At 45.3% G+C, this 22,932-nt stretch overlaps 1 protein-coding gene across 7 annotated transcripts in view; it reads left to right on the forward strand.

Annotated features, from left to right (window-relative positions):
* CHRDL1 (chordin like 1) overlaps positions 1-22,932 on the forward strand; it is a 114,670-nt gene that overhangs the window by 84,026 nt on the left and 7,712 nt on the right. For 3 of the 7 annotated variants that reach the window (XM_027609375.2, XM_027609376.2, XM_027609377.2), the window contains exons 7-10: positions 6,847-6,914; positions 13,856-14,024; positions 17,653-17,862; positions 22,687-22,854. In XM_027609375.2, the coding sequence (XP_027465176.1) occupies positions 6,847-6,914; positions 13,856-14,024; positions 17,653-17,862; positions 22,687-22,854 (615 nt within the window). The remainder of the gene's footprint in view (positions 1-6,846; positions 6,915-13,855; positions 14,025-17,652; positions 17,863-22,686; positions 22,855-22,932) is intronic. The other 4 variants (XM_027609379.2, XM_027609380.2, XM_027609381.2 and 1 more) reach the window with 2 other exon arrangements.

Here is a 22,932-nt window from a genome sequence, read left to right on the forward strand (position 1 = left end):
CCCGTTCATGTTCATGAAGGTGGGACCATCCGAGAGATATCCCCCCCTAGGCCTTCCTCTCTTCTTCTAAATCCCCACCAGAACCTTTCTTTTTCCATAGAAACTTTCCAGCTTTCTTTTGTTCTCTCTCCATCCCCTGTGCTCAGAATTCACCCCCACGTGCTTGCTGACGCGCCCAGCCCTCCCACCCACCGTGCTCATCGTGTTCCTTCTTGGCGTGTCTCTTAGGTCTAGAATGTTTCTTCTTAGAAAGCCCTTCAGACCACGGATGAGACCGCATTGACTTTCATACTGAGCTTAACAAACGAATAGCCCCGATTCCTGATTGGCCATGTGGAAGAAATGCCCCCATCCTGCTCTGGGATTGGGGGTTTTTTCATGTCTATAGTTGTCTGGTTTTACAAGGAAAATAAGGAATCGCCAGCGAAGCACGTCAGAGCAAGTATTTCTTCACAGGTTAAAGCCACTCTTCCTCCAGCCCTGTCCTTTTAAGTACTCCAAGGGATGCCATGACTGCCTGTGTCCATTATTCTCACTGGAATAGTCTTCATGTGTCTAGACCCGGGTATTTCTAGAAATTAGTCTGATTTGTCAACTGACAGCCTAAAGAGAGGGGAAAAGAAATGTGAGTGAGAGGAGCCATGTCAGGCAGGGGAGGTCAGATTTGAATATTACCTCTGTCACACAACAGTAAGAACTTAACAAGTCCAAGTCTCCATAGCCCGGGTGAAGTGGACAGTGGATACCAGGATCCAGTTATTCAAGCAAATCACTGGAAGGACTACATCCACTTACTCCTTGGCTTTAGCCATTAAAACCAGCCCCGTGTCCCCTAGTCCCGCCAGACATCCCAGTCCTTTTTGGATATAGGGCCAGGGGGCTAGTGCAGTATTTGTGGACTGAAGGACCTTAAACCGACTGCTTTCCATTCATTCCCAGGTTTACCAGCAGTAAACGTTGCTAGATCTCTGAGCTTCCCTTCTCCATCGGCTTGTTGTTTTCCATGTATGGATGTGGTAGCTTGGGACTCTCTTTATTTTGGGTACTTGGACTTTGACCACTCCACTTTGGGACTATAAAATTGCACTCTCTCCCAATGAAGCAGATATCTGTCCTCTTCAGCCTCATTTTAAACCAAGAGAGAACGAGGGATTTCACTGAAACTCAACCACCTCTCTGACAAAGAGGACAGTAAGGAGACGGCTAGCATAATGATGAGAGAATCTCAGCCAGTTCAGAAGGAATGAGCTGAAAGCATTCTCGTGGCCATTGTTTTTTTGTTTGTTTTTTGTTTTTTGTTTTTTGTTTTCTGCATCCAGGATCCTGGCTTTCCGAATGGAATGATTTCAAAATGAAAGGACTCCCTTTCCTACGCGCAGGCATAAATGTTTTTCTTACTGCTAGGCTTCATTTGTTTGTTTAATCCGGAGCCGATTGCCTTGTTAGACACCTCGCATGCTCATGGGAGTCCTTAAGTTGGGTTTTCCCCATGGGAAGCTACTCTCGAGGAGAAGGAGGACGAAGTGGAGGGAAAAGATGAGAAGAAGAGGGGGAATGACACTTGGTGGGCCAGGCCCCGTTCTAAGCTCTTTGCACACACTAACCCATTTCATCCCCACCACCCTCCGGCCTAGGTTGTTATCGTCTCCATTTTAGCAATAAGGAAACTAAGGCTCAGAGGGGTTCATCACGTGCCTGAAGTCACCCAGGCAAGAAGGAGCAGAGCCAGGGTTTGGACCCAGGCAGTCTAGCGGGCATGGGCTGTTCTCTTAGCCATGACTGTCCTGTTGCCTCTCAACTTGGGGATACGGAGCAACTCTGGGGACTCTGAACTCTGAGGCCACTGGGGGGAACAGACTTCGTGACAACTCTGTTCCCCGGGGCCAGGTATGGTAACGCTTCCAGCAGATTTATGGGGATGACGCAAAGACCCCATTTCTAACTGTCAACTTGGATCTACGTAGCCACTGAAAGAGCAGAGTGTGGGTTGTGGGTACCATCCAGCTAATAGCTTCTCTGTTGCCTCCCCAGGATTTGCTCTCGCAAACACACGCGTCTCCCATAATGCTCTTTTTAAAAAGTATGTATTTCTGATTTTTCTGGATAAATGCGTTTGTACTCTTCTTCAGATTTGGCTAGCTACTCTTGGCAGGAGCTCCCCCTTGTCTGTGTCTTAGTGTTTCTCAAGCACATAGTTTGTTGAAAATTCTAAGAGCTTGTATTGACAGCCCCAAGAATAAAGTGCTCTATTTGACAGCAAAGTATTTTCTAGAAAACATGACTATCTACAAAACACTGGGGGACTTCTCGCAGTACTATATATCGTTGTTGTTAGCTCCAAGGTCTACCAGCGGGGAATCCTTCTACCCAGGTTCTTCAAAGCTTCGCTCAAATTTCAGCATGCTTGCTCCCTCTCAACAGAATTTATAGAATTGGATGTTTGGCAGAGGCCCCCCAAGTCATCTGCTTCCACTCTGTCTTTCCTCTCCAGCTTGAGTATTCTCTCCTGGCTATCAAGTGGCCCACCCCAGAACCTGGCACACAGTAGGTCTCAGAGATAGGACAATCGCTTTCTTCCTCTCCGCACTCTCCTGATTTCCCTCAAAAGCCCTTTCACTACTTGCCCTGATTCTGCTGATTTCGACACGTTCCTCTGGAAGTACAGAGATCACTTTCCCTTGTCACAGGGATCACTCCCCACTCCCCCCAACCCCTCCCCGGTCTCGGGGATTCATTTCCTTTCCATGTGCCTTATGATTAGAGCGACTGCGTATCTTCTCATCCAAACCAAGACACTTTTGAAAGTGAGAGGGCCATCTTAGTAATTATGCCTGCCAGAAAAAGAGGCGTGAAACTGGGTTGTCCCAGATCCATCGGGACCTATGGGACACGCTATTTATGATGTTATGTGTGGTTCAGATGTGGCCACATGCTGGCGTAGTTTTGCTTTCTGAGGCTTATCTTTATGGATATCTAATAATCTCATTGTACACTTAGTCCTTTTGAGAGGACAGGGTTTACTTCTGTGACTTACTCAAGCTAGCCAGAGATTAATGGAAGCAATGGGAGTTATAAACAGTCTGAATTGTAGCCTAGCTTTTGACCATTTTTCAAATGCTTGTTCCCCATTTCTCTCATTACCAGAAAGCCAAGCCATTTTAGCTCCATAGGGTACCACTCAGAATATAATTGAGGTTTGAATAAACAACACATGTGGCTTTTAAGGTTAAACGAATATTGTTTGACATACAGTACACTAGAGTTGTTTTTCATTTTGGTTTTAAAAATTGGTTAAAATTACATCTTGTTGCTTCTCGGAATTAACTAGAATCCATCTGTCTCCATTAGAATCAGTGTTTTTTTGTTTTGTTTTGTTTTTGTTTTTTGTTTTTTAAATAAAGCCTTGGCTGAAAAAAGAAGCTCCCTTTTGAGATAATTTGTCCAGAAAATCAGGAGAGAAAAAAAAAAAAAAGCAACAGAACAGGTTTTAGGGTACTGGTGCTAATTTTTTTTTCTTTGTTGTATTTTGTCCCTTAGATATATCTTCAATATATCTAAACTATAGTGTCTGAGATGGTAAATGGACAGACCTATAATCAGCTCTCCAGACAGATTTGGCCCAGGTCACAGCTGAACAAAATGTGAACGCCAAAGAAGATTCTTCCAGTTTAACTATGGTTCAAATTATATAGAATGACTCCTTGCATACAGAACATTCCAGCTTAGCGAATGCCATTTCGATGACGTCAAAATCTCAAAGGCAACCGAAATAGTAGTCATTCTTACTTGAGAAGATATATACAGAAGTAATGGCTCCAGGAGTTTATAATTGAGGTGAAATCATTCCAATTGATCCCTGCCTATGAGTGCTTAGGTGTTGTGACACGTTCCTCTGAACTTGGGTTGCAGGACATTAGCCATCCGCTCCCGTGCCATCTCACCTCTCTGCTCACTTAACAGGGACTACCTGCTTTGGGATTCTGCCTGGACTCTAAGTATTTCAAGACACTGTCTAAAAGCCCGTTCAAGACTCTAGGGTCTAAATGCAATAAATGGAACTTCTCAGAGGGTCATGCTAAGTAAACCTTCCATGTCAGTACCAACCATTAAATCTATGTTTGCAAAGGGCGTGTTTGGTGAGGAAAGCTCTTCTAGCATTTTTCTTTTGTGATTGTTCTCTTTGGGCTACTTAGATTAGGCTCGAAAACACATCCTATAGCTTTTCCGTTGTGTTCTGCCATTTGCTGGTGAATCTCTTTTGGTTTCCCGTCTACTCTCTGGTCCCCTATTTTCATCTGGCTCACGACAAAGCTTCGACTCACCACTGCCAGCGAAAAGGGACCAAGTACATTTAAGTTCATCCCTACTCATTCACTGTCAAGGGCAGTGCCATTTCCCAGCTGTTCAAATTTGCAAGGCTAGCATCCTTTCATTTTAAATGTTTTTAAAGATTTATTTATTTACTTGAGAGAGGGAGAGAGAGAGAGAGCAGGGGAGAGGGGCAGAAGGAGAGGGAGAGAGAATCCTCAAGCAGACTCCCCTCTGAGCATGGAGCCCAGCAGATGCAGGGCTCGATCCCAGGACCCTGAGATCATGACCTGAGCTGAAATCGAGAGTCAGATGTTCAACCAGCCGAGCCACCCAGGGGCCCTCCCGCCACCACCCCCACCTTAGCCTCCTTTCACACTGTATGCTCTTTTGCCATCCTCCTCTGTTATCAGATCTCCCGTTGGGATCTTATCATGGCCTTTTTATCTGAAGTAGTCTGGTTTGCCCCTTCTCCATGATTGCAGAGAGTCTCAGGGCCTGTCACATGTTACTACAACAGGCTCTTGTTTGGCCTCCCAGATTCCAGGTGCTCCCCAGGTAGGGGACACTCCATCACCAGGAGAAGCTGCCACAAATCACCATCTTTTACTGTAGGAACCTCTACATAAAAATTGGTTGCAAGATAAAATGTGAATTCTTTAGCCTCTTTCTGAAGTCTATACAGCAATTATTTACCACCCTTATTTACATCAACAACCAGTCTCCCTCCCTCCTTACCTCTCTCTTCACCCACTCCCCCCCTTCCTTTCTTTCTCTCCACCATCCCCATTTCTCTTGTTTGACATCTGAACTTTCTACTCCAGCCACACCTTGCTGGCTGTCTCCAGTGTGTTCCTCACTGTTTCCAAAGCTCTGCTCCTTTGCAAATGCCATTCCCTTCGGTCAGGCTCCCCTCTGCCCACATCACCGTATGTTTATGCCCTATAGTGTCTACTTCTAAAGACATGACTGATTCTTTTAGGAAGCTTTCCATGATTATATCTTAACTGATCACTCACCTAGTCCATATCTCCCAAGTGCATCTTTTTTTAAAGATTTTATTTATTTGAGAGAGTGAATGAGAAGAACATAAGAGAGGGGAGGGGCAGAGGGAGAAGCAGACTCCCCACTGAGCGGGGAACCTGACGTGGGGCTCGATCCAGGGACTCTGGGATCATGACCTGAGCAGAAGGCAGATGCTTAACCGACTGAGCCACCCGGCACCCCTCTCCCAAGCACATCTTGACCACGCATTATTTTTTTTTCCATGAGATGATCTTTACATCATGAAGAGTTAAAGCCATAACTTCGTTACATATCACTACCTGATAATATTGCTATCAAAGGAATTTTGGGGTATTTTGCAAGTCCTAAAACCCAATGATATTACCTAATTTTCCCTCATAGTACTACCACCTCCTTGAACCCGTAACATGTTACTATGTCCAAGCAGATTTTGAAAGCTCGAGGGATAAATTCAAATAGAAAATTCTTAACGCTGATACTTTCTGGTATTTCCCGTTATCCCGTGAAATACGTGGTTTCACTGATACCAAGAGTAAGACCAAGCCCTTCCCATCAGCTCGCTTGGTCATCGATAACACAAGGTAATAACCTAGGAAATTGTCCTGTGGTTTGTGATCTTTAATCGGCTGAGGAATATCACTGTCTGTGCTGTGTTGTTCTGAAGGCTAAAAGTAGGATCTTCCTCCTACTAGCAGTACTCTGACAATGAGGCAATGATAGGTGTTCACTGTTCAGAGACTAGAACACACAGACCCAAAAGAAGGAATCTCAGGCAAAAACAGAGGAGTACATCTTGGGTATCAGTTACGTAAACATTCCAGCCACCAGAAGTTTTACCTTAACTTTCAGACCAGGTCATAACTTCTCAGAGACGTAAGGGTGAATTTAACAAATTATGACAGACCTAATCCTCGAAACTCTCATTTTTGAAGTGTAGTTTAAACACAAGTTATGTACGACCTGTGAAATACTTAACTGTCACTGGAATAAAATAAGCAAAGGTGAGGCTGATGGCTATATCACAGTGGAAAGTTATTATTTTCCCTTTTGTTTCCCAAATTTTGTCCAGTGTGAATGGATGGGCTCTTTCAAAAAGTGTCAACTTTCTTCAGAGTTGTTTTTGAAAAATGAGGCAGACCCAGAGAAAAATCTCTCAGGGTCACTTTGTGAGGGACAGCCATTTTTTTTTTTCCGGGAGGGAGACAGAGACAGAGACAGAGAGAGAGAGACGGGGGAGTGGCAGAGAGAGAATCTTAAGCAGGCTTCACACACAGCGTGGAGCCTGGTGCGGGGCTCCATTTCACGACCCTGAGATCATAACCTGAGCCGAAATCAAGAGTCAGACACCCAACCGACTGAGCCACCCAGGTGCCCGGAAGGATAGCCATCTTAACAACAGTTAAAAGTCTGGAGAAATTTGGGATCATAGAACCAAAAACGTGGCTAGGTCACAAGGGTGATGGTTTTCCCTTCTATGTATGTATGACTCTTTCTTTATTTTATAATAAACAGGGGATGGAGAATTGTCGTGGGAACATTCTGATGGTGATATCTTCCGGCAACCTGCCAACAGAGAAGCAGTAAGTGTGAATAGTTCAAATAATTCAACCCTCCACAGCACCAGGCCAAACTTTCCTCTCTCCATGGCTATTATCCCAGCAACTCCATAAAAGGGCCCATTTCTAACACCATTGCTCTTTCCCTTTACTCAGAAAATTAAATGGCATTATCACCAACCTCTAGCCATTTAAGTACACTGTATAATTGGTAACTAGGGCCAGGACATGAACACAAAGAAATCACAGCCCCAGCCCTTAGGTACCCCCACATAGATCAGAAATTGTTAGCCTTTCGGGATGGCTTGCCAAATCTTTGTCTTCTGGAAAGAAGACAGGTCACTACCTCTGTCCTTGGTAGTGAGGACCTTCGGTGGGACTGTAAGGTAGGTCCGCCCATCCTTTCGGCAGAGGTACTGTGGACAGGTCTCCATAAAGCCTTTCCTAAGCCTTAGGCTCTCAGTCATACAGCTGCAAGAGAGAAAAGGTAGCAGGCTGCATACTCCTTCCCCACCCTGCATTATCTCATTCCCATTCTCAGGGCTAACCTCACAGAAAGCCTCTCTGTGTATAGCAACAGCATCTCTTGTCCCTGTGTATTTCAAAGTAACTGACAAAATGCCATCCCTCTCTCAAAAACGTATGTTGAAGTACAGCCGTACCTCAAATGTCTTAAAATCTGAAAAGGAGATGTTCTAGTTCAAGGAATCTATCATACTGAAGGATTTATGAAAATGCACAAAATGTACAAAGGCGTCCACAGTACATACACGGGCATTCACTGGACCCCTGTATAAAAAAGTGTATGGGGCATTCAATGCAGCATTATTTTCCTAAGAGCAAAACAAATGGAAGGAACCCAAACATAAGCAACAGGGGCTTGGTTGAATACACCCAATCTGTGGGACCTGGTGCTGTTGTTAAAAAGAATGCAGGACGTCGAAGAGTACTCGAATGGAGGGATCCCCAAGATAAGTTATTTGAACAAAGCAAGGTGCACGATACAACTTCTACTATCATTTCCTTATGTAAAACTTGTGTGTGTGTGCATGAATGTGAATGCATACGGAAAGATCTGGAAGGTCATATACCAACACATTACGAGTGGTAATCTCAGGGGTGGAAGTGGGTAGGGGGAAAGGGAGGGCATGATTTTTTACTCTCTCTGTTCTGTATCATTGGATGCTTTCCAATGAGCATCAATTCGTTTTGCAGTATATAACATTTGAATGATTTTTTTAAACCTGTGGAATTAGTTCTCAATAAGGACTGTATAGAAGGCCAGAGCCTAGGGAATTATGGGGCAAAACCAAGGATAGGGAAGGTGTGAGGAAGGTGTTGGTGGGGACATAATAAAATGGCCAATATGAACCTCCCAGCACTGCTTCTGACTTGCATGCCCCCAGATCACCAACACACCCTCAGCAGCGAGTTGAAGTGATGTCTGTGTGCTTTATTCTCGGGTCCTGTCATTTTCTAGATGCTGCCATTTCTGAAGGCGTGTGGAAGGATTGTGGGTGGGGTGGAGAACAATACTCTGGATATCTCAAAACAAGCAGCACTCCTGCAAGAGAGGATGGGCTTCCCAGTTTGTGGGTTCATATGGACCCCGAGGGTGGGTGAAGTAGAGGATGGGGATTCAGGAGGGCACCTGTTGTGAAGAGCGCCAGGTGTTGTAAGGAAGTGTGAATTCACTATGTTTGTACACCTGAAACTCCTATTGTGCTGTAGGTTCACTCACTGGAATTTAAATAAAAACGTAAAAAAAAAAAAAAAACTAAGAAGAATTTTTGCCATCGAGCTCTATCTGCTTTATAGGAAGTGAGATTCCTTCCATATCCCGACAGATGATGCCAGTCTCCGTCTTCTGTGTTGTGAATTTCCTCCTTTTGTCCGCCCTCATTTTTTATTGTGGTAGGACGTTGAGAATGACTAAATTTGCAGCCATCAACCACATGCCCTTCTCACCGAATTTGGGTCTCAGACACCTTCAGTTGGGTGTCAGCGCTAAGCATTGTGGCCAGCTCGGCGGTCCTGCTGGTGAGACCATTGATCCGCCATTCTTCTTGACTTCATTTTATGCTGCCTCCAACCCCACCCTTGTCTTTCAGTCTCGTCCTTCTTCCGAAACTGCTGGCAATGGGGCTGAACTTAATCCCGTACTTTCTGTAGCAAAAGAGGTCAGGTACAGAATGCAGGGCCTTGAAATAGTTAGTGATTTTCAGAGGAGTTCAAGACCTATCTTTAGAAACAAACATATGGGCCCAGTAGACCAAAATGTCCAGATGGTTCCACTTTATTACAAATAAATATTTTCCTTTGTTCCAAAAGGGGTAGATATTGTGGGATGTGATTTGAATAATAAATAGCAACTGTAGTAATAGAAAAATATGTACCTGGCACATAGTTGGCACCCAAGAACTACGAGTTGAAGGAATGGGTATTGCAGGTGGGGTGAAATGTGTGTGAGGGGCTTTTTGTGAATGTTAATGCACGGGAATTTGTCCCACATCAGAGAGAAATGTTTCAAACTCGTTGCTGACTCTTGACCAGCCAAAAATGAGAAGGTAGGAGAAGCCCTTCTGAATATCTTTTGCAGGCCCAACTTTCTGTATGGGATCAAAAATGGCAGCCCTAACAACACATTGCCAATCTGGTAGACTGTCACTTTAATAGAGCGTTCATATTTACAGGGAACCCTTGAAAACCTCAGTTCAATAGGAACACAGGTGATTGCTTTATTTTGCCAAGTGGGTTGAAAACCATCCCTTTACCAAGTTTTATGAAGTGTGCAGGAAGGACAACCAGTGGCTCAATTATGGCTCCTTTGTAAAAACCTGAAATGGTTTCTGTTTGGTTTCTAGATCACAATTTCACATGCAATGGTCCTAGTACCATGGGTGTGTGTGTGTGTGTGCGTGTGTGTGTGTGTGTTATAGGGAGGGAGAAGTAGACGCAGGGTGGAAAGCCAAAACATGGAAACAAGCAGAATTTTGTTTTGGATGACAGCCAAGCTCTGATTTTACCCCCAAAAGATTATTCAGAGATTTACCATTAGAAAAGTGAAAACTTTAGGGATAGAAACAATAGGAAACAGATAGAAATCCATGTCTCACTCACATTGTCAGAACAATGGTTTGGGAAGGAAACTGGCACAGGTGTCTCCCAGACAGGGATGGTCCCAGGGGGCTGTAAAATGCTCATGGCTGTGTGGATTACAACACATTGTGAAAACATTTTTTATTTTTATTTTTTCATTTTTTAAAAGATTTTATTTATTTATTTAACAGAAAGAGAGAGAGAGAGAGAGAGAGAGAGAGAGAGAGTACAGGCAGCGGGAGCAGCAGAGGGAGAAACAGGTTCCCCGCTGAGCGGGGAGCCCGATGTGGGGCTTGATCCCAGGACCCTGAGATCATGACCTGAGCTGAAGGCAGATGCTTAACCGACTGAGCCACCCGGGCGCCCCGTTGAAGACATTTTGTAAATTAACTTTTTATTTTGTGATAACTTTAGATTCACAGCCATGAAGGCACTTCGAAGGCTTTTCCTGAACTGTCCTGTTTTCCTGTCTCTGCCAATAAAACCCTTCCATCTTAGACCTTAGGACATGTAAGGAAGAAATTCCTGGGGAACTTTCTACAATAATGGGGGTTTTCCAACGACCAGAAAAGAAGTGTGTGAGAACCACCTCAAAAGCCTGAGATAGGGGCGCCTGGCTGGTTCAGTTGGAGGAGCTCGTGACTCTTGATCTCCGGGTCGTGAGTTTGAGCCTCGTGTTGGGTGTAGAGATTACTTAGATAGATAGATAGATAGATAGATAGATAGATAGATAGATAGATAGATAGATAGATCCTTAAAAAAAGCCTGAGAGAATTATCAGCACTTCAAGTCAGGAAATCAAATAATGCCAAAATATTGAGCAGAATAAAACAAAGCATAGCTACATGGCCATTTCTACCTGACTAGTCTTGACCTGCTCTCTCAAGCAGGCTGTTCACAGCTGGGTTTGAAGATAAGCTCCAGTTTCACTCCAAGGCATTAATGTCTTTTTCTCCCTTGCTGTAAGGTACAAGGTCAGAATGGTCCCTGGTAAGCCTCTTTCATTCCTTTGTTTAGGGGAACAACTCTAAAAGAGCCATTACCCTCGATCAAAATCACACATCATCCCCCGCCCCCGGTTGTGAAAACTGTAGTGGCCTTTGCTATCTTTTTTTTTTTAATTTTATTTATTTATTTGACAGAGAGGGAGAGAGAGAGAGAGACAGCACAGGAGGGGGAACACCAGGCGGAGAGGGAGAAGCAGGCTCCCCGCAGAGCGGGGAGCCCGATGCGGAACTCGAACCCAGGACCCTGGGATCATGACCTGAGCTGAAGGCAGATGCTTAATGAACTGAGCTACCCAGGCACCCCTGGACCTTGCTATCTTAGCAAACATGTTTTTATGATTTATTTATTTATTTGAGGTGGGGAGGGACAGAGGGAGAAACTCTCAGATTCTCCAGTGAGCACAGAGCCCAATGCAGGGCTCGATCCCAAGACCCTGAGTTCATGACCTGAGCCGAAACCAAGAGTTGAACACTTAACCGACTGAGCCACCCAGGTGCCCCTATCTTGGCAGACTTTGATATTTTCTTCAGAGCAGCTTTTAGCCAAATATTTGCAGCCTACTGAGCTTGACCACACATTCCCTCTCCCGCTTTATCCTTCCTTTCCTCCTCTTCTTCCTGTTCATCTTCCTCCCGCCCCCCACCTCCTCACTCTACTGCCATCTCCAAAAACTCGATCTTCACCGTCATCCGAAATAAAACCCTGCCTGGCCTCAGTTTCTCTGTCTGTAAAACAAAAGCTTTAAACAAGGCGAGGTTCTGGGGGGCTGATCAAAATCCTTGAGGTTTTTTGGGTTTTTTTTGTGTTTTTTTGTTTTTTGGGGTTTTTGTTGTTGTTCTTTGTTTTTGGTTTTGGTTTTGGTGGTGGTTTTGGATCTTTTTTTCCGCCCTTACCGTATGTCCAGGGTCTGAGTGCCTGGTACCAAAGAACAGCTTTTCACTTTGTTCGCTCCCTCATGAATCAGAACTTCTTGTACTTGCTGCTGATCCTGCGTCAGTGGCCTTTTCTCCTGCAAATTCTAGCCCCGTTGAACTCCCTCCCTTTAGCATCATCGGTAGGACACCCACCAGCCAAACCGTCCTCTCTGCGCTCCTTTGGCAAAACTTTGCCACACTCCAGAAAGGACAGAACAATCTGTAATGGTCTTTGTGGAATGCAAGTGAAAAAGACATATGAGCCATTGTGGGAACGAAAAATATTTGCACTGAGAATCCCATCTGTGTACGTGATAATAAATTGATGCAAATTCTTATTTATGTGAGATTTTCTAGCAATGCATCGGCATGGTGACTCTTCTTAGATTTAGAGGGTTATGTTCTCTTTCTCTTCCTCCGGCTTCTGTTCTCTCTCCCCTTCTCCCACCAATGCCTCCCCCCACCCAAGAGAGTAATGATAATTCCCAAAGCTAAATTTGCAACATGTGTGTCTATGGAACATAACTGTAATAAATGTTTTATGGGCTGGTGGGGTTAGAGGATCTCATAACTACCTTCCAAGGTCCCCTGCCATTTCTAACACTGAATATAAGGATCTTCCTAATGGCCTGCAAAAGATTTTTCAGTGGGTCACCCCTCCTTTACCCCAACAGTTGCCCCTAAAACACAATGTTATTTATTTGGCTTTTCGATTTAGCGTCTTGTCTTCATTCATTCCATCTTCCTCTGCCTTTATGCTCCCCAGTTCCTGGGAGAGGGGTGGTAGCAGAATGGTGGGTTCATCATGTGTCGAACCCTTGCCAAGAGAGCAATGGTTGCATCATTTGGACTACAAGACTCTAAGCTTTTATTAGGGACCACAGCATGCATTCATTCATTCGTTCGTTCATGCCATTGGCTGCATTGAGACTCTCAGTGCTTTTTTTTTTTAAGATTGTGTTTATTTATTTGAGAGAGACACAGCGAGAGAGGGAACACAAGCAGGGGGAGTGGGAGAGGGAGAAGCAGGCTTCCCGCTGGGCGGGGAGCCCGATGCGGGGCTTGATCCCAGGACCCTGGGACCATGACCTGAGCCGAAGGCAGATGCTTAACGACTGGGCCACCCAGGCGCCTCTGAGTCTCAGTGCATCTTATCGTGACTATCCCTGGGTCCCATCTCTTCCTCCTATCCAGTTCACCCTATACATAATCAAGGATCACTGCTTGGAAACATAGTTCTCTTTCCCTGCTTAAAAAAAAAAAAAATCCTTCAAAGGCTCCCACACCCTCACCTCTGTCGCCTACTGAATCAAGTCCTCACCCCTTATTAGCCTGTCATTTCAAGTGCTCCATGATCGGGCTGCAACCCGCTTTTGGAATGTTATCCTTCAACTGTTCCCTTTTATGGACTCTATTTTCTTTGCTACACCTTCTCAACTTGGAAATGGCTGCCTGGAATATTCCCCATCAACTCTGCCTGTCCGCCCTTCATGGCCCAGGTCACAAACCCTCCCCAGACAGTTCTCTTTCTCTTCCTACTTCGCATAGCAATTTCTACTTCCCCCATGGTCTCTGTCCCACTCTGCCTGGCCTTGCAGGTTAGTACCTTAACTCTTAACACGTAAGGTTCTTGGGGGCAGGAAGGACACTTTATTTCCCTTTTTTTTTTTTTTTTTTTTTTTTTGGCTGTTTGCTCCCTCCGAGGTTTGTCTGTGAAGCTTGCCCAGTCTTCTGCAAGGAGAGAGAGAAATCTCAGCGTGCTGTCAAGGCTGTTCCTACTTCATATCCCTATGTGGTTACCGGTGTGGGTGGACACGTAGTTAATTTAAGATCAGAGAGCTCAGATCATCGCTACAAGTCATCAAACGGCTTCGATGTGTGTGTCATTCCCTTCCTGCCCTCTGGTGGCTTTGGGGGACTGAGTTTTTCCTTGTCGTTTTACAGAGACATTCCTACCACCGCTCTCATTACGACCCTCCACCAAGCCGACAGGCTGGAGGTCTGCCCCGCTTTCCTGGGGCCAGAAGCCACCGAGGAGCTCTTATGGATTCCCAGCAAGCATCGGGCACCATTGTGCAGATTGTCATCAACAACAAACACAAGCACGGACAAGGTAAGGGGCACGCTCCCTTGGTACCACTTCCGCAGCAGGACTTCTGCTGCCCGCCACCCCTGTCTTTGGTGGGCTGGACCTGGAAAGGGCCCTGTGTCCTGTGCATATCAGACCGACACACGAGCAACACTTACCATCAAGCCTCCAAGCGAGTGTGGACAAGCGACTCCAAGAGACTGTCAGGACTTCCCTAAACACAGCCCAAAGAGCTTAGTTTCTACTTCAGGTGTATCTGTCTTTATTTAGGACAAAAGGCAAGAAAGCGGTGAACCTGATGCAGCCCCCAGCGTTTGTCCGCAGTTGCCTTAGGGGGTCGCAGGTCATTGGGGAAAGCTCCTTGGATCGTTAACGGAAAGAGAGGTGGTTTGTTTTCCGGTTGGGCACCCGATATTCACAGGTACTCAGCACCAGACGCTTTTGAAACTCTTAACCCCGCACCTTAGAAATAGCAATTCTCATACCTCAGGGCACCCGGGATTCTCCCCTGGCCCCTTCCTAAAGATGCGTATTCCGGGCCCCACACTCAGAGATTCTAATTCACATGAGGCGATTGTCATTAGAAATGAGTAATCCAGTAAGAAATCCAGAAACCTCCTGGCCGCACACCAGGAGGACTGATCAGGTTCACAGGGGGGAGGAGAAATTCAATCAAACAATTGACTGCTTCTTACTTTTTTAGGCATCCTGTCAACCAGCTCTTCAGAGCAAGAGCTCAGCTGGTTCCCTTTTATGAAACCACAAACATGTTTTGTTTCCTTTAAAGGAGAAACAAATCAGGGCGCCTGGGTGGCTCAGTTGGTTAAGCGACTGCCTTCGGCTCAGGTCATGATCCTGGAGTCCCGGGATCGAGTCCCGCATCGGGCTCCCTGCTCGGCGGGGAGTCTGCTTCTCCCTCTGACTCTCTTCCCTCTCATGTGCTCTCTCTCTCTCTCTCTCTCTCTCTCTCTCATTCTCGCTCTCTCAAATACATAAATAAAATCTTTAAAAAAAAAAAAAATAAAGGAGAAACAAATCAAAGCCAGTTCCCTGAACGGGTTAAAAGTAATAAATTATTAAACCAAATGATTGAATAACACGGGTGAAAAACAATCCGTTACAAAGAACTCCTACTATAAATCTCAACAAAGCTGGTCAAACCAAAGCTAGTTGATCACATCTGTTACGAGTTAGATGTAAATTTCAGATTACAGATAAAAAACATTGAATCGCTTTTGAAACTAACAGGTTTAAAAGAAGAACATGCAAAATAAAACTCTTAATAAAAAGTGGTGACATATTAGAAGAATTGGAAATATTTACTATCGATCTGGGTTTGATTTGAAATGTATTATTTTTAAATTCCAAGGCATTCTGATATGAATTTATGAAATGCGGAGGTGTAGGAGGTGAAGATGCAGTTTGATTTTCAATCCTAAATTGTCTCCAATAGATTCCATTTGCTCTGAAAGTATTTCAAAGCCTTAAAGAAACCTGTGGGGTAATGGACTTTGAAAACCCTAAATCCCATAATTTCCACAGGCCTCTTCATTTCAGGGCAGAGGCTGATCCCTGGATTTTCTCTGTGTCATACAAAAGGCCCAGCTGGTTTACATTTTTTTCATTGCTCCCATTGATTTGGATGCAGTGGTTCTTTCCTGACCTATTATAGTTCACTGGAGAATCACTTGCCCCCACCCTCATCTCTCAATGCCTCACCTGGATGATACAGAATCATCTCGAGTGTCTGTTGGTGGGGAGAAGGCTGCATTTCCCTCTAGAGCATTGACCTCTCACTCCTGCATCTCAGAGTGCAGGCTCTCACCCAGTCTAGATTGTTCTCTTAGTCCAGATGTTTAGGGGAGAGGGAACCCGGCTATATAACACTGGGGGTCCTATCTGTCCTCCTTAGCTTTCCTGCTAACAGACATGCCCCTCTGAGAGGCATGCGCCTGGTCCCCTGCTTGAGTCAAAGAGGAGAAGTGATAGGACTCCACCATTTTGAACTTGACTCCGGCCTAAATTTGCTTGAAGCAGACTATGTACCCACTTGATCACATTGTCTAGAAGGGAAGAGAGAGGCAGGGTGGGGGCAGGAGAGAGAACGACACATCTGGCCGGTCTTGTCACGTGATTCCATCCCCAGCCCTGAACCTCACCGTCCACATGTCAAGTCCCTGTTCTATCTCCCTGTAAGTTTGAGAAATTCTCTCATTTAGGTTCTCGGGTTCTTGGAAATCTTTGCACGGATTGACCTGCTAGAGCGCCTAGGACTCTAGCAGTACTTGCAAAGGACAGGAAAAGGCAGCCAACATCATCCATATTTCCAAATGTGACCCAGTGGACTTGATGAGAAAGAAATAGCCCAATGATTCATCCTTCTGAGTCCATTGTCTTGCGGCCAAGTCAGTCAGTTCCTAGAAACGCCCCAAGTGGGGCTCTTTCTCCCAGCCTAGCCCCGCCTCAAGTGATACAACCCACCCTAGAGATATTGTTGATCGGGATGCCGACAGGTCTCCCTGGGTATGATGAGGTGATGGGAATAATGAGAAACACACCCAGTCCCAGTCATGGCTTAAAATCTCCAGAATGTCTTGGCACTTTCAAAAAGGGAGAGAACTTATTCTCTGCCCTCCCCATTTGCAACCCAGTGGAGTTCTTATCCTGGAGCCTAGCTCCATGTCTTACAGTGGGAGCCGGATATGTCTTGGTTGGTTTACATTAGAGGATGTTCCTGTGGCCCCTTCCCTTCATAGGCCCCTTGGCCTGCAGTTCTTCAGATGCTTGCTCTTTGCAAGGCGCCTTAGAAAACATGGGGCCTATGACTTCACTTCTGGCCCAACAAATGTGAGACCACCAAAGACTATCTGTAGGACAGGCAGTGATTCACTGCTGTGGAATCTCTACAGCCACTGTGAGGTGGGGGCCAGAGGACATTGCCTGAAGATTAGAGGCACGGAAGGCTCTTGCCTTCATGATCCTTTCCCTCTTGATCTCATATTAGCGCCTTCCTTCCCATGCCAGATGGGAGGCCAGCGCCATTAACTCCATACCTCTCTGTGTTGGTGGATCAGACTCTCGTAGCATGTGATATTCTGAAAGGATTTGCTTTCAGGATCTGGAAATACTGGCCCTTTGGGAAGAGCAATAGTTTCTGCCTCTAGCCTCCCTGGGCAGCCAACGTCTCTGGGAAATTTTCATGCCAAGGAGCCTATCCACTTGGGCCATAGAGATCTTTTGTGAAACTGCAGGTATTAACACTAAATTCTACTAGCGGTTCCTTATCAGGTACCCAGGGCAGAGGGAACTCTGCTTTCATCCACTGATACATTCCTCCACTTTCAGAAATATTTTTTGATGGCTCACCATGGCCTGGGTACTTGTGAGCATCCAGAGGCCACTGCTAAAGGACCTGAGTAGTTGGTGGTGGTAGAACAGGAACTGAGCTTGTTCTTTGGTTTGGCGGGGGGGGGGGGGGGGGGGGGTGGTTTTTGTTTTTGGTTACAGAGGCTGCTATGTCAACGTACATCCAACAGCCATGAAAAGGACAAAGGATGTTTGATGTCTTAAGGGTTTCAGGGCTTGGGTTCTGAGCACAAGGGCCTGTTTCGGCTCTCTAGCCTTTAATTTCCAGTCCTGTGTTCTCTTCCAGTCTGTGTTTCCAATGGAAAGACCTACTCCCATGGCGAGTCCTGGCACCCAAACCTCCGGGCATTTGGCATTGTGGAGTGTGTGCTGTGCACTTGTAATGTCACCAAGCAAGAGTGTAAGAAAATCCACTGCCCCAATCGATACCCCTGCAAGTATCCTCAAAAAATAGATGGAAAGTGCTGCAAGGTGTGTCCAGGTAAAAAGGCAAAAGGTGCGTTGGTTGGAAGCCCTGCCTTTGGTTGACTGAGATCCCCACAGAGTCCTTCCCGTTGTTCTTTGAGCATCAAAACCTAATCGATCTGTCGCAGCGTTGTAATGATACCAGTTCTAACAATGAACTTCATTCTCCCCTCTCTTGAAGGGCTGATAAGATGGTTCCTTGGAAGAAACTTACTACTCAGAAATAGACCGGGGGTGTGCCCGTGTCTACCACACCTTTGGTCCCACGTAGCCCTAAGTGCCAGACTTCAGCCTGGCTTTTCTAAATTACAGAGAAATTGGATTATGAGGATTATACAGAAGAACAGTAGCACCCATCATTGATGTCACCGTTTAACTCATCAAACACAATCACATCCATGACCCTTTTGAGACAGGACAGGAGACAGGTGAGGTAGGGTGGAAGGATCATGGGTTCTGGGCCTGCGCGAAGTTGCCGTGTGACCTTGGAAATGTGACAAATCTGCCCTGGCCTTCATCAGCCTCATCTGTACAATGGAAAGCTTGGAACAATTAATCTCCAAGCTCCTGTCCAAAGCTACAATTTTATAATGATCTGATTGCTCTATTAAGGATAAAACTGAAGCGTATTGGGTGGCTAGTCCTGAGCCACACAAATCGATAAGAAAACCAAGGTTTGAAATTCAGGTCACTTACAGCCCATTGTCTTTTCTAGGCCAGTAGAAAATATTGAACTGATAAGAAAAAAACAAATAATTAAATAGTGGCTCTAACGCCTATGATGTAGATAAAAATATAGTCTGTAGTGTTGAGGTTGACAACATTGGGGACTGGTAATTCGTCTAATCCTGGCTCTACCACTGGTTTCCTGTGTGACCTAGAAAAAGTGACTGCACCTCTCTGAGCTTCAGTTTCCTTCTCTGCAAAACGAGAGGATTAGAGTGGATGATTTCTTAGGGCCTTTCCAGCTCCAACATTCTAGGAGTGAATGAGTGAGTCTGTTCCTTGCACATGAATTTATCTGTCATTTCTTATGCCTACGTGCAGTTTTGTAAACACAGATGAAAAGCCAAAATTTTTTCAAAAGTAGGCAGAGAGCTAAATCATGTATTCCTTCAGCTGAGGCAATTCCTCATGATTAGCAGGCAACCATGAACTTAGCCAACATATACTTTTTTGAGCATCCCCACTATATAATATTCCAGTTTTGATCTCAGCCCTTCAGACCAAATCCCATTTCATTGTATGCTTAGGCCTTTAGTGATGCAGGTGATTCAAATAAGAAGTGAGCACATCAACTGAACACAGAACAAGAATGGTTACATAAATGGCGGTATAGCCATACCGTGCCATATTATGCGGCCAGCAAAAATCATCGTAGACCAAGATTTAATGACATGGAAAGATGTTTGTGACGGATCAGTTAAGTACAAAGAGCACACTACAAAACAATATGATTCCACTTGTGTTAAAAAAGAAAGTGTTTATAATACACTTAGGCCAAAACAAAAGGCTCTGGAAGGGCATACGGCAGACTGTTAATGATGGCTATCTTTGGATGATTGAACCATAGATAGTTCTCATTTTCTTCTTTTGGTTTATCTGCATTTTTCAAGTTTTCGACAACATGTATTACTTTTATAATTAGAAGAAGAAGTTATTGTTTAAAGAACTTCCCTCCAGAATCCCAACTGGCAATATGTCAAAGAGTGTGATTGACCAAACCTGTCTCTCTAGAAGAGCGGCTTTGCCACCCTGCTCGGGGGTGTGGAGATAGATACAGAACTTATGGAGCAACATGGCAGGAGACAGTCTCTGTCCCATTCTGTGTACCTGTCTCTCAGCGAGGCAGACAGGGGTGTCTGCAAATTGAGTGACGCCTGATAGTCACGTCGCCTACTAAGAGTCACCATCCGCAGACACCAGGGCACCTGTTCCAGCTCCTCAGAAACCTCAGCACATCAGGGAACACGTCCTCACTCATGCATTTGATCCGGAAGTACGTGTTACGTGCCTGCTGTCTGCAAGACACTGTTATAGGCACTGAGAGAAATGGACAAGCCAGTTAACTAAGGCCACTTGCCAGCGTCATCCTTACACCCTAGCGGGAGAAGAAAGACAATGAACACAAACAACAAGGTGATTTTAGGTTGTGACGGGTACTGTGAAGAAAGACCAAGCAGGATCAGGGGACAGTGAAGAGGGGGAGGGTGGGCACTTTCAAAAGAGTGGCCAGGGGAGGCTTCTCTGAAGAAGCGATATTTGGGTAGTCCTGAGTGATAGAAGGAGCGAGAAAGGGGAAGGTCATGACATCCTCAGCCTCTTAGAGAACAATACACGACGGAGAAAAAGGGACAAAGAATGAGGAGGGAAGATTTGTGTTGAGAAGGGAAGAGAGAGAAATAGAATTCACTGGTGGTCCAGCCAAAAGTTTCATTCTAACAAATGATTGCAGGCTCCTCCAGTCACAAGCGAGGGCCAAAATAAAGGACGGGAGTTTTCTTTCTCTCTCTTGCCCTTGTTCCGGTAGAGGCTGGCCTTGCTTTGTGCACCAGTGGTCACCTACAGGGCTGTGTATGACTTCCACTGCCTGAAGGCTCCCCAGCTCCTCTCCCACCCTCACCACACCTCCCCAATATCTGGAATTCCCATAATTACACACTTCTTTTGGTTTACAGCAGAAAACGACCCTGTTGAGACTTAAAAGTTATCTGGGCAGGGATAATATGTCACCAGTCATCTCCACCTCCATAAGGAAATGCTTTCTCAATTTCTTAGTTCTGGAGAGCTCGGGATACAAGCATTCTCAAGGGAAGTGGAAATGGCCAGAAATAACTTGAAGCATAGTGGGCTTCCTTGGAAGAAAATGAAACAAGGTGAACCTGGAACGATCGGAAGAGCCGAAAGCACCTTGAGGTGGAGGGTGTGGAATGAGGAGGATGTCGCCCACTGGGTAGCTTGAAAGCCATACTTTGTTTACTCTTAATATTTTCAGACGCCAACCAGGGTTGAGTCACTGATGGATTTTGTTGTTTGTAGAGAGAGCCCTCCTGCTGAGTAAATTAAGCTCTTGGTGGGGGGGGGGTGCGAGACGACTCTTCAGGACGCTGGGAGAACTTTTAGCACATCACAGGTATATATAGCACTGTAAATACAGTTATAGCTGTAGCCAGTATTAAGTTGGTGCAAAAAAAATCTTTTAAGGTTTTATTTATTTGAGAGAGAGAGAGAGAGAGAGAGAGACAGCATGACCAGGGGGAGGAGCAGAGGGAGAGGAACAAGCAGACTCTGAGCTGATTGCAGGGCCCGACGTGGGACCCCATCCCATGATCATGACGTGAGCCAAAATCAGTGGGACGCTTAACCGACTGAGCCACCCAGGCACCCCTGGTGCAAAAAGTTTAACGGCATTGAAAAATGCCAGCACACATCCCTTAATTACTAACGTATCACCAAAAAAGCCTGGCCCACCAAGTAATTAAATAAGTACAGAAGACAAAAGGAGAAAGGAAGCTTGATTCCAAGGGGACCTGCAAACTGAGAAGTCCAACCTGGAATCGTCAAGAGAAGACTGGTTTTGTCCTTACACTGCCAAAATGGTGGTGGGGGTGGGAAGGCTAATCAGGTCAGCAGGAGATGTGCAATAGCAATTTGATTCCAACCTCTGGTCCACATGCATCCAATTGGCTAACAACGAGTCCCTAACTGGAGTCACAGATCCAATGCACCCGGCACTCAGTGGTTTCATCAGATAATCTTACAGATGACTTCTTGCACATACTCCCAAGTTTTGGGGTGCCCATGGCTTCTCTTTGTTGTTCCTGATTTGAGTGTACACTTTAAAGACACAGCTGAAGAGGGTGCTGATCACAAAGCCAGCAAGGAAACTTAACTCACGGATAACCATACGGGAGAAAAACTCTTTTTTTGTTGTTGTTGTTGTTTTTTTTTTGCTTTTTGTTTTTTGTGTTTTTTTGTGTGTGTGTTTTTGTTTTCATTTTTGTTTGTTTGTTTTTGGGGGGTTTTTTGGTTGGGGGCTGAGGAAAGAGGAGGGCGGAGTGGAATGGGAAGTGTGAGGGGGTTGGTATCTTTATGCCTGGAAGCTGAAATCCAACAGTTTAGTTTATACTTTAAATGATCCATAGTTGAGGGATTTGACCAGGTTTTTTTGTGTCTCCCAACCATTCATTTGGCATAGTGTACATATGACTAATCTGACATCTAGGTTTTGGCACTGGTGTTGATCTGGTATTATCGTTCCCCCTACAAACAAATCAAAGAGCATTCAGAAATGTCAAGCCAACTTGAATAGATCCTTTGGGCAAGTATATGCACATAAGTGAGTGTCATAAATGTTTTCTAAGTATACCTAAGTGATGTCAGGGAAGTTAACCAAGGCGTTCTGTCAGCCCATTTCCTGGGTCTCTGTTGGTAACACCAAGCTAAACAGACCATGATCCGGACCCGGCATGGAAAATCCTATATACCCTGAAGTGCCTCAGAGATTTGTACCCGGCCACATTCTTCTTCCTCATGGAGGTCCCCCTCCTCTGTGGCGGTGGGTGGATCCGGTTTGCTTGATGGGTCAGGGCTCTGCAGAGCTATGGATTCTGTCACCATGTAGACTTCAATGAAAGGTCATGTGTCCCTTTGTGATTTGGTAGCTGTTACAGGGCAGCCTAAACTGAGCCAGGGAAATATTGGGTGGGACTTCTATCTTCGTGAGAATGTCCTTGTTGACTGTCCATGTTGGATGAGTGTGAGGTGTTAGGAACAGCGAGATGCCTGAATGCCTAGAAGTTCGCTTCTGGTTTTAGAAAGCCATTGCAAACCTCTGCTTGCTTCCTGATTCCAGAAGAACTTCCCGGCCAAAACTTTGACAGCAAGGGCTACTTTTGTGGAGAAGAAACAATGCCCGTGTATGAGTCTGTGTTCATGGAGGATGGGGAGACCACCAGAAAAATAGCCCTGGAGACAGAGAGACCACCTCAGGTAGAGGTCCACGTTTGGACCATACGAAAGGGTGAGCAAGACAATATTAATTCCTTATTTTTTTTTGTAAGGGGTGGAGGAACATGGAAGGAGGGGAAGACTCACCTTA

Source organism: Zalophus californianus, chromosome X (genome assembly GCF_009762305.2).
Source record: "Zalophus californianus isolate mZalCal1 chromosome X, mZalCal1.pri.v2, whole genome shotgun sequence".
Lineage (NCBI taxonomy): Eukaryota > Metazoa > Chordata > Mammalia > Carnivora > Otariidae > Zalophus > Zalophus californianus.